This window comes from Loxodonta africana, chromosome 5 (genome assembly GCF_030014295.1).
Source record: "Loxodonta africana isolate mLoxAfr1 chromosome 5, mLoxAfr1.hap2, whole genome shotgun sequence".
NCBI classification, from domain to species: Eukaryota; Metazoa; Chordata; class Mammalia; order Proboscidea; family Elephantidae; genus Loxodonta; species Loxodonta africana.
The window spans coordinates 76,012,568-76,025,130 of NC_087346.1; the positions used below are offsets into that span (position 1 = coordinate 76,012,568).

The following is a 12,563-nucleotide window of genomic DNA, read 5'->3' on the forward strand; positions in this document are numbered from 1 at the left end:
AACTGTGTCTCTCCAAGACAACCAATGAGAGGTCAGACTTTAATGAAATTAAGATAAACACAATAGGGCTTTTAGCTGCACACGAGCCTTACCGAGGTCAAACAGCTAGAGAGGACTCTCAGCAAAGGAATTTTCTATCCAGTTCATAGCAGGATATTTGGGGGCTTTTAATATGAAAGCATTACTCAGTTGCAGAAAGCAACTTCTCAAACAACAACAAATGAGGTCAAAAAGATCATCAGATTTATTGCCAAAGTAGAAAAAAGGCATGATTTCCAGAGGCACCTTAATTAATGAAAAAGAAGGTAAATTCCTTGAAAGCCCAGCAATAGAGAGAAGCCCGCTAATAAGACCTTTCCCTGCCCACGTTACAACCCTTATTAGATGCTGAACTGCTTTAGAATCATATTTCTATCAGGCTTGTGTTTAGTAATCCATCTAATTAATGAAAGCTTATTCAGCAAAGCATTCTTTATTACTTTTTAATCTTTTGATTTCTCTTGCCTCCTTCCCCCCAACAGAACATGTTTCAACATCAGTCCTAGTTCTGTTTTCTCCTTAGCAGCTCAGTAGAACCCCGGAGGGTGCAGTTAAGTTTTTCACTGCCAGACTAAGGTTAAAGACACAAGTTTGGGGGGAATGGATGCAGAACTTGAAAAGCAAGGGTAGAATTGACAGCTCCTCTACATTTTTTTTCTACATAGTCCTGAATGGACCACCTCAGAGTCAGCAGAGGCACCCTGAGGCTTTTCAGATGATGAAAGAGATTTATCTGAAGGCAGGAATAGGAGCACCGGCCTCACTCAGCCTACTGCATGCATCTATCCATCCAGATTCTACTGAACTCCTATGGTGTGCCCAGCTCAGGAGAACAGAACTGACACAGTCCCTGCTCTCACGAAGCTTCCTTTTTCTATTCTTTCCTCCCTTCATCGCTCCCTCCCTCTCTTCCCATCTATCTTGCCAGGTTGAGTTTTTTGTTGAATAATATCAGGATTAATTTATATATTCATTCACTAGGAATTATATTGAAGCCCCTTGGCCATTCCATGTAAGCCACCAGCTAGACATTAACCAGTAATCAACTTCACTCCAAATCTAATCCACAGATAACCCCACAGTTAAGGACATGTATGCCCCACCTTAAGAAATGGCTATTAGAATAAAATCAATCATGTCTGACTACACATCCACTGGAAGCGAAAACAATTGAGGCAATTTTGTCTTCTTGGGCCCCAGGAGACTTATGATTATAAATAGCCTCACTTGTAACAAGCTGTGATGAGTCCAAAGGTAAGATTTCGGGAGAGTTCAGGCCCAGTATGCTTGGACAGGATATTGAGCAAAGCACTAAATTGCTCTATCTCCATTCTGTCCACTGTGAGAGTAAAAATATATAGGATGAAAACACTGAAAAATACAAGTGAGAATGAAAAGAGTCTCCTTTAAAGTGTGGGGAGCTAGATACACTTCAGTTGAAATCACAGCTGCACCACTAAATACCTTAATGAAAAGGAACTTTTTAAGATCTCTCTGTGCTTCAGTTTCCTCTTTTGGAAAATTGGAGATAGCAGTGCAAACATCACAGAATGATTGTGAAGATCAAGTGAGATAATTCACATCAAGCACTAGTGTTCGATAAATGTTAAAAACAAAACAAAAAACTTCCACTCATAGAATTTCCTTTAGAAAAAAATAAGGTCATATAGCCTCTATTCTAATCTTATTCACCAAAATATTGTGAAGATCAGTAGAAGAGATGTAAGGAAAAGTAGTTTGAATTCCTAAAAGGAAAAATAGTATATATTTTAAAAATATTATTATTACAACATCAAATTTATTATTAGCCCATCTCGATGGGTGCTGAGGCTCTGGTCACTGGTTTCATAATTCTAATTCATGGGCTTAGAAGCCAGTTACAGCCACCTTTTTTTTTTTTTTTAATGGACAGGCAAGCAGAGCACTACAGGGGATAGAGGGACAGGACAGGGGTGGGGGGGGACAATATAAACTCACTTTCTGGCAACATGGTAAATACCTATATGAAACAACAATAGCAAAAAAGAGTTGGCATTGAGTCAATTCCAACTCATGGGGACCCCCATGTGTTGCAGAGTAGAACCATGTTCCACAGGGTCTTCACGGCTGTGACCCTTCAGCTGCAGATTACAAATAACAAGTTACAGGGACCATAAGGATGCCCAAGTTCTGTACCTTATTTATGAGTTAAAATTCTATATTCCTGTTTTACTAGTCAAAGCAGCTAAAATCCTAGAAATGCCCTCTAACCTTGGGCCATCCTGCACAAAATGACTGTGTAATGCACTGAATTGAGCTCCAAACATGGAAATTAAAACCATGAAAGGAAAGCCTGCTGCTAATGCACTGAAATTCTGTAGCAACCTTTGGAAAGAAACCAAGAAGGAGGAAAACTTTCTGAGCCTGTCTAGACTTCATCTCTTCAGAACTAAACCTCATCTCCCAAGGCAATTGCAAGAGGGTGATAATTAGGATTAGCTAGAAGGTGGCCATCTGCCAACTTTATCTCATAATCAGCCTTCACTTACTCCCATCTATCTCATGCCACCATCACTGTTTCCAGCAGGAGAAAATAATCAGACAAGAAACTGAGAAACTAGTGAGCAGACCATATCAGATACAGCTGTTCACCTTCATGTGATCAATCACAAATTTTGAGTGATCACTGGTGTGAAAGTGACAAGTGATTTCTAAACTGTCCTCAGCAAATCAATCTCTCCTGCTAATCATTAGTGACGCCTCAGTAAGGACTGCTATGTGGAATGCAAAGTTCAAAATAATTTTAAGTTTTCCAATCTACCACCATGGGAAACAGTCTTTCTTCCTACAACTGAGAAAAGGACTTCTAGTGAAATATTATCAAGTAATAAATGGTCTTGAAAGTGTTTTTCAATAAGTCTCTTTGGTCTTGTACGGGTTAATCCAGTATTTTCCAAAGTGTGATACCCATCCCATTAGTGGTATCCAAGAACATTTTATGTAGTACAAGGATGAACTTTTAAAAAATGGTTACACATTAATTTTGATATTTTAGAAAAAAAGTATAACTATGGCACTAAAAATAATAAAATATTAAACTCATGATTTCAAAGGTAGTATTTATTACGATAAGGTCAGAATAAAAAAGTAAGTGGATTTAAAGAAAAATATCAAGTAAATAACAGTAAAGGTTCACATAGATATGGCAAAAACATACAAAGGTGGCCATGTGAATGACTCAGACAGGATAACACTGCTCTTTAGTGGGTTACTATCCCCCAGGCCAAGGGCTCCTTACGATTACTAAAAGAGAGAGTTCCCTCACCCTACTTCAGTTTGGCCAACAGAATGGCTGAACTCATCCTTTTAGATTCTTAAAATTACCTCACTCTGAGCTTCATACTTCATGAGCTGTTTCAGAGGGCAGAGATGCACAGGGATGCCCTTGATTCTTTATGGTCATGCTTAGGCAGGAGATAAGGATCGGCAGATAATGATGCAGTAACCCCACAAAAAAACTAAAGTTTCCCATTTTGTAGAGAACTTGGGGACAGGTCTTCCAAATCAAGGGTGAACAAAATAGATAATGCCCTCTGAGATTGTGTTCTATAAATCGTTGAATTTCCTAAGCAGCTACATAATAGGTATTTAATAAATGTTTGAATAAATGAATTGTTGTCGTTAGCTGTCACCAAGTCAGCTTCCAACTTATGGCAACCTCGTGTGTCACAGAGTGGAGCTGCTCTGTAAGGTTTTCTTGGCTGGAATCTTTACAGAAGCAGATTGCCAAACTTTTCTTCTGCAGAGCCACTGGATGGGTTTGAATCACCAAGCTCTGCTTTAGCAGTTGATCACAAATCACTTGCACCAGCCAGGCTCCCAAATAAAAAAATAACTACTCATACCTTAACTTTATGAATACGGCAAAAATAATATCAACATGAAACTTCACATTTAGGTGCAAGAAAACTGTAGCTCTAGGAATGACACCTACCTTGGGTGCAGTCTTAATGTGGAACAGTATATTTTGGAAGGAATGCCCGTCATTGACCTGCAAGACTGCAACATCAGATACGCTATCTGAGCCATCATGAGCATAGTGGAGAAGGCCCCTAGAGAGCTCATCCAGTCGGAATTGATAGATAGGGGCTGAGGGAGCCCGAAGCATTTGGAGCAACTGGCCATGAAGTGGAGGATCAAGCACTTCGACTACCACATCCTGTGGGTTGTCATCATCTCGGATGTCAAGCAGCTGGGTGGTGATGCTTCTACTCTCTCCTCTGCTAATATGGAGGATTTCATTTCTCAGCACATAGGGGGCCTGTGGAGTTGAAGGGAAGGAGGGAAAGAGGAGTCATTCAGCAGGGAAAGAAGGACAATTTGATGGACTAGATCCCAGTTGTGTGTAATATGGCTGATATTTCTATGCTTCCTAAGGAAATCTAGATGGTCCTGCAGAGTGTCAAACTGTTCCAAGGGGAAAGTATTTGTCAGAGGCATGGTCAGCTGTGGTAATCACAGCAATTATGGTTATTTCACACCTCTAGGTTCTAGAGGATTTTCAAATCATCCCAAGGCCACAGTCTGCATGAGAGGTCATCAACCAGAGCTGCTTGCTTCTAAATCTCTAATCTCTTTGCTTTCTTGATTTAAACTATATTCCCGGGGGGGGCGGGGAGGGGGGGAGTCTAAGGTCTGTTGTAACTGAGGTAAACTTAGTGTCATAGAACCCAATCAGTTGTCTGCATCCAAGAAAGGCTCATAAGAGGTATGGAATTGCTGGACTCTTGCTTAGGAATGATCATTTCACTCCAGGCCATGTTGCAGTATGCTGACTCAGAGTAAGATATTTCTGCATTCTGAATCCATGCTATTTCTGGTCCCTTCCAGTAATTTTCCTCAAGTTCTGTCATCCAGATCTTGATAGGTCCCAACCCCAACTCAGGTTGTAAAGCCTGACAAGTTTACGGTCTGAGTGAGTAAGGCAACCACCTGGTTAATTCATGTTGCAATCCTAATATAGCAAAATTTAATATGCTTTCCTAAGGATTGTCAGGTTTCCCCCTGCCAACTTAAATAGGCAGATAAAATGTTCTTTCACAAAGATAAAAGTTAACGAACCACAACAGCAAAAAAACTCACCCCCCCAAAAAAAAAATCAAGCCCAGAAGCCAAAGAAAACATTCTTAGGTATCTTATATCGTTTGAAGTTGAACCATCTACTAGGGCTTTTCTCAGCACAGTGCCTTCTTTAGTCCAAACGACTTTCTTTTAAAACTATCCAAGTACCTTCCTGGCCTCCTGGAAATTATAATATCCATTTAAGTAATGTCTAACTAATGCATCATTATAATAATCACATAGTGGGAAGCTAGGTGATAGCTAACCACCCCCTGCTACTCCTTAGAATTCCTGAGAATTCTAAAGCTGTAATTCTATATGAGAATGAATGGCCCCTCAGTTTCTGAAAGAGAGAAAAGGTCAAAGGTGATATCAAAATCCATGTACGGAAAAGACTAACTTACATGAGTAAATTTCAGGTGGGCTGAAGACTACATTGAAACACCGTAGACATTTGAAGGAACAAAACTAAATTAAAATTTGTTTCTAAAATTCCATCTTTAAAAAGTTAAAATAATTTTTAAAATTCTTATATAATAAATAAAGTAAAAATGTTCCTTTACTATCTATTTGCTTGATTTTGGGACAACAAAGAATCAAAATTCAGGGAAATATGGGAACTCACTTTCTCAGATTAGGAAGTTACTTGCCAGTACCTATCCTAAGGCTTGTGCTCACCTAATGGAAGTTACTAAACAAGCCCAAATGAAAAGGATAAAACTTCTGAGCTTCAGTATTAAGAAACATCTAAATCAGTAAATTCGGAGACTTGGTGTGGGCCTCTGGCCTATATTTACAGCGGTCACGTGTTTTAGCTTTGAATTAGGACAAAATTCAAATTTTAAGTTAATGTGACCCTGATGTCACATTAACTTAAAATCAATTTTTAATAATTCTTCAACTCTCAGTCATCCCTTATGTGAGCAATGCCATCAAGAAGAGTTAAGCTGCTTTGTTAATACCATTTGGCAGCCATTTCTAGTTCAAGTCTGAATTATCCTTGGTCCATGGACTTTTCATTTTTGAACCAGATACACAAAAATTGATTTAATAACAATGACCTAGTGTCCTTCCTTGAATCATGACTAAGAACACTTCTGAGAGCTGCATCTTTAGGTAGTCTTGTTTTCCCATGGTGATGTCTCACTCACTTGCTGTTCACAACTTATGGACATTATCTATCTTATTTTCTTTGCACATTTCAGTTGTTCAATCTTGCAAACCAGTTAGTCTGAGTGTCTACCACTATATGTGCTCTGGACACATAAATACAACTTGACAGAGATGAATGATGAGACCAGAAGGGCCATTACCCTAAGTTTTACAGTATCTACCATGGTTTCTTCAGCTGATGACCACAATGGCACCTCATTCAAGCAGCTCCTTAACAAGATTCTCTAAATACTGCAAACTGAGTTAAATGGAATTCAGCTACATGGTGGTTCATCAGAAGAAGAGAGACAATAATTCTGTACCCCGAAGACAGAAATATTTAGATAAAACAAATTCATTTATCAAAGAGTAAGGAAAGTCCTAACAACCAGAAAAGCTTCAAATTATTTTAAAGGGCTAGTAACAGACTCAGTAAAGTAAGAAGCACAGTGTAACCGTTAAGAACACAGACTCTGTAACCAGATCTCCTGGGCTCAAATCTCAGCTTTCTGTTTATTAGCTCTATCACCATGGACAAGTTATTTAACCTCTCTGTTACTTAGTTTCCTCGCCTTTGCATTGGGGATAATAATAATACCTACCTCACAGGGTTGGCATGACAGTTAAATGAGTTACTTATACGAAACACTTAGGAGAATACTATAGAAGTATTAGTAATTACTGTTGTTAGTATTATCCAAAAGTACTAAAAATTACTCCAGTGCCTTTTCTTGAGGAAAATGAACCAAGACTAATTTAGCTCAATCATTTTTGCTGTAACTGCAAGAAACCTCGAGTTGTCTTTGAGAATTAGCAGGCATGTGACATTATTAACTGCTTGGCATTTTTATTACCTGTGTTGAAAATGCTTGTATGTTGATCAGTTGTGGCTCAGAGAAGAACTGCTGGTCACTAATTTTCAGGGAAAAGTAACCTTTCCTAAAAGAAGTCCCCAAGAAAGGAATGAGAAAATGTAATCATTAAATCAATCTTTAGAAAAAACAGAAGAAAGTGTTTTCAGGCTATGTGCATATAAGAATTCGGATCAAAACACTACAGTAATATAATTTTCATACTACAAATAAAAACTACCAGATAAAGATGAGCACAGTGAGATGTAGGTAAAAATATTGCACATTCTTAGACCCCTTTATAACATAATAATTACATAAAATTTTGGCTTCTTAATTTTCTAAAATTAATTACATAAAAGAGGTTGAATAATAAATTGTTGTGCCAAGACAGGTTAGTAACGTATTCTAGGTTAATGGCTAAATTGGAGAACAGAAAGGAACTTTTCAGAGTCAAACCAGTTCATGATTCCCTCTTCCCTACAAACCCCCTCCCCAATCCCTGTCCAGTTCATGTAAGTGGGCTCTCAATGTTTACAATGTCTGTATTAATGACTCCATCTATCCCCCACACACCCCCACCGTGAACAGGATTAGGAAAGGACAGCTAATTTTTTCCCCTGGGAATCTAAGAGCCAGTACTCGGTCTCACCATATGACTAAGAGCCAATGGTCAGTCTTACCATATGACTGTAGGGAAACTTAGTTTACCATATGGATGAGAATGTGCAGCAAGCCAGTCTTCAAGAAAGAGATGAATGAAGCCGATGAACAAAGAGATAGATGAGTGGAAGAACTGACTCTTGACTGCTTCCCATTCCCAGTTCTAGCTTCCAGGCTTGCCCTGGAGCCAGTTGCCCTTGCTGTCTTTGAGATCTCAGCCACCCTTTCAGTGTTACAACAAGCCTTACTATTTTGCCTAATCTAGTTCAAGTTGGCTTCCATTACTTGCAACCAAAGAGTCTTAATTAACAGAACCAAATGAGGCTTATGCTTTATTATATTTTTATTTCCTTTGGAAGTGTGTTGTTCCAGCAGCTTCAGAGACTGATAGAAGGGAAGGTAGGAGTTGCCCACTTTTAAAGTTGAATCAAGTATAAAACTCACTGCTGGCTGGTGAGACATGATTAAAGCATTATAGGAGTTTTTGAATTCTGGTCTACCTTAAGGGGAACTGTTTCAAAGGTTCTTTAAAAGATATTCTTGGAAGTAACTACATGAAAGAATGTGGTTGACTCTCAAAAGCATTATGCTAAAAGGAAGAGACAAAAGACTACATATTGTATAATTCCGTTTACATGACATTCTAGAAAAGGCAAAATTATAGGGGCAAAAAACAGATCAGCAGTTGCCAGGGGCTGCGGGGGAGAGGACTGGCTTTCAAAAGGCACGAAGGGATTTCTCAGGGTGATGGGCCTGCTCCACATTTGAACTGCGGTTATGGTCACAAGACCTTTCACATTAGTCAATACTCATGGAACTGTGCACTTTAGAATGGTGAATTTTACTGAATGAAAATTATACATCAATAAACCTGATTTTTTTTTTTTAAGGATCTTTGTCTTCCCTCATTTTCTATTTTCCTCCTCATTTTCTGTCCCATTTAAATTCTGTCCTTCCCTACCTCCACCTCCAGGCTTCGTGAGAAAGTAATTGGTGGAAGCAATAGAGTAAGAAGTGGTGGTTATTCCCAACCTACTGGGGAAAAATGATTTTTGTTGGCACTGAGGTTCCAATAACAGTTTCAACATCGCAGCAATGCAGAGTAGCATGGTCACTACAACTACATTTACGGCTCTCTTTTACTCCAAAAGAGCATTTCAACCCTAAAGCAGTCAGTCCTAAAGTATTCTAATCCTAAAAAATAATGGTCAGTGGTCAGGGTTTTCATGTGGAAAACAAAACAAAAAACCCAACACAAACCTATGGGACAGGTTGTTCCTTTGTTTTTGCATCTTTCAGGAACTTATATGATTTCCTTTTTTCCATGATTTTCTACCAACCTTATTTTACTATTTCTTTCAATCTTTGTTTTGTTGGATTTTTAGAACTTCAATAATCAGAAGTAAAGAAAATTCAGTTATGGGTGTGTGTGTGTATGTATGTTGTTGTTAAGTACCTGCAAGTCAGTTCTGATGCACAGCAACCCTATGCACAACAGAACTAAACACTGGCCAGTCCTGCGCCGTCCTCACAATTGCTGCTATGCTTGAGCCCACTGTTGCAGCCACGGTGTCAATCCATCTCTTTGAGGGTCTTCCTCTTTTTCGCTGACCCTTACCAAGTGTGATGTCCTTCTCCAGGGGCTGATCCCTCCTGACAGCATGTCCAAAGTATGTGAGACGCGGTCTCACCGTCCTTGTTTCCAAGAAGCATTCTGGTTGTATTTCTTCCAAGAAATCAATATTTTGCATATGTATATACGTGTATATATGTGTGTGTGTGTGAACCAAAACCAAAGCTGCTGCCATCAGGTCAATTTTGACTCATAGTGACCCTACAGGATGGAGTAGAACTGTCCCATAGGGCTTCCAAGAAGCACCTGGTGGATCTCAACTGCTGACCTTTCAGTTAGCAGCCATAGCTCTTAACCACTACGCCACCAGGGTTTCCATGTATATATACATATATATACACACGAATATGTGTGTGTGTGTATATATATATATATACATATGTGTATGTGTGTGTGTCTATATACACACACACACACATACATGAAGGGGTACTTTAAGAATTTCCTGACAATTGTATTTTGTCCCATTTAGGAGTGCAAAACTAAGACTCTGTGGCTACCCCACATGTGTCAGAGTAGAACTGTGCTCCACAGGGTTTTTCAAGGGCTGAGTTTTCAGAAGTAGATCACCAGGCCTTTCCGCCATGGTGCCTGTAGGCAGGCTTGAACCTCCAACCTTTTAGTTAGCAGCTGAGTGCATTAGCCATTTGCACCACCTAGGGACTCCAATGAGAGTTTAAAGAGGTGAAATAGACAAGAGGGCAAACATTCATGCACTGGTTGTCTATGGAGCTTTATACTTTTGACAAGTTATTTCAAGACAGTACGGTGCAGTTATGTGTATTGTGTGTGTGCGTAATACAAGCACTTAAGAACTATACTTGCAGCAGAATGAAAGCAGGGCACTTAGCATGAATTTGAAGAGCAATTCTGTGACATCAACCAGAGTTGTAAGCTCCACCTCTGTTGCAATGCTTCTCTATGCAATGATACTTTGCCCTTAAGGATGGAAGCATCTCCACTATTCCTACTATTATTAGGGAGGCAGAAGTCATAGTGACTAAAGGCATGGGTTGCGGAATCGGAGAACCTTCGGTTAGAATTCCAATTCTGTATTCATCAGCTCTGAAGTCTTTTGCAAGATTCCTTGTATTCTCAAGGCCTCAGTTTCCTCATTTGCAGACCAGAAATGTAAGTATGCATAACGCATGCAAAGTGCTTAACACAATGACTAGCACACAGTTAACCAGTTGCTGTTGAGTTGACCCCACCTCATGGCGACCCCATGTGTGCCAGAGTAGAACTGTGCTTCATATGGTTTTCAATGGCTGAATTTTCAGAGGTAGATCACCAGGCTTTTTTTGCGGGGGGTACCTCCAGTTGGACTTGAATCTCCAGCCTTTCAGTAGTGGCCCAGCTCCTTAAAACATTTCCACCACCCAGGGACACCAGCTCATAGTTAGCACTCAATAAATGTTAGCTGGTCTTACCATTCCTATTAGACTATCTTTTAGTGTGCCCAGCATCATTAGCACTGAAGGAGTGGTAGTAGTGCAATCTATTTTTCTCCCTACTTATCTCCTAGCCCAACCTTTAAAAAAAAAATTCTCAGATTTAGCATTGACAGTAATAAATATTCACTTGTCCTCTTTGGGAAACCCTGGTGGTGTTGTGGTTAAGTGCTACAGCTGCTAACCAAAAGGTCAGCAGTTCAAATCCGCCAGACACTCCTTGGAAGCTCTATGGGGCAGCTCTACTCTGTCCTATAGGGTTGCTATGAGTTGGAATCGGCTTGACAGCAGTGGGTTTGGTTTTTTGGTTTTGGTGTCCTCTTTGGGTTTCAATTCCTTGTTTATCCATATAATCTAACTAATGAAGCAGAACAGGGTGAAGGATAATCCAAGGGCCTAATCTTTGGGGTGCATTCTTTGATTTCAGTTTAGCAGGTTTACTCTGCTAATTATATGGGCTATATTTGCTTGGGTTAGTGCTAACATTCAATTGCATTCCTGAAACATATGTCAGCTGGGGTGGGGAAAACGTAGCATGAAGATGGAATGTTTAAGAAATTAACGATATTGACTTGCAAGACAGGCAGTTTACAGGGTTGAGAGCATAGGCTGTTTCTGGTTCCACTCTCTCTCTACTGTTGCTCTTGTTAGTTGCCATTGCATGGGCACCATTTCATGGCAACCTGTGTGCTAAGCAACAGGGGAAAACTGGATCAGGCTTAACAATTAACCGCAATTAATCTCATAAAGTGAACTGCGACACTCAGTTTCCTTCTAACTCTGAGATTCTAGGGAACATACCACACTTTCAAAAGTATCTGCTCCATCTTCTATCCCACGCTCACTCCAAGTATATTACCCAAATGTTGAAGAAGCAGCAGCTGTAGCATCTAGGTCTATAGCCGCTTTTGTTTCTGCCGGGCCCAGAAACTGGGTAATTGCACCAGGAACTTTCCTCTCACATCAGAGAATTACCCATAATTATGTGATAAAATGAAAATGCCTCTAACAGAAGCACATTCTCTAAGCAATTACAGCGACATGATGACAGGCAGCTGAAAGTATTTGGTGCTTTTTGAGTATTGATCTTCCCCAAAAGAGAAGGGATTGCTCTTGAGAAAGAGAGACTGAGAGAGGGGGGCAGAGCAGCAATGGAAAGCATCAGAACGCTGAGTCACCTGGGTTTTTCTTTGCTGTGCACAAAACGCACTTTCTTCTCCTTCACATCTTTCCAGCTAAAATGGCCAGCCTTGTCCAGCTGCACTTCTTTTCCATTCTTTGAGAGGACTAGCCGGCCATTGGTGGGAGTGCTCACAACATGGAACAGGAGGTCTTCGACCCTGCCATCTTGGTCTTGGACATTCAGAAAAGAAAAATCCAATGGCTTCATTGAACCAATTGCAAGGGTTAGGGAACCATTCACATGAAGACTAGGGGTATGTATTTTGCCTGGAAAACATACGAATCCAAATGTCAGGCTTGGCACATTGACTAATAAAGTATTTTAAGAAATAGGCTTGTAATGTTAATTCAGAGCTACATAAATGAGATTACAGTCTACTCTATACCATAACCCTCCTTCTAACCCAGCGATTCTCACCCTGAATGTACATGGGAATAATTTCAAGTTGTTTTGCCGGGACTTTAATTGGTAGTGTTCCCTTCTACAACTAA

The 12,563-nt window shown here is 39.8% G+C and overlaps 1 protein-coding gene across 1 annotated transcript in view; it reads right to left on the reverse strand.

Annotated features, from left to right (window-relative positions):
• FRAS1 (Fraser extracellular matrix complex subunit 1) overlaps positions 1 to 12,563 on the reverse strand; it is a 524,357-nt gene that overhangs the window by 176,022 nt on the left and 335,772 nt on the right. Inside the window, exons 27-29 of the mRNA XM_064285669.1 lie at positions 12,068 to 12,338; positions 7,146 to 7,230; positions 4,013 to 4,339 (exon numbers count right to left, since the gene is read on the reverse strand). Of these exons, the coding sequence (XP_064141739.1) occupies positions 4,013 to 4,339; positions 7,146 to 7,230; positions 12,068 to 12,338 (683 nt within the window). The remainder of the gene's footprint in view (positions 1 to 4,012; positions 4,340 to 7,145; positions 7,231 to 12,067; positions 12,339 to 12,563) is intronic.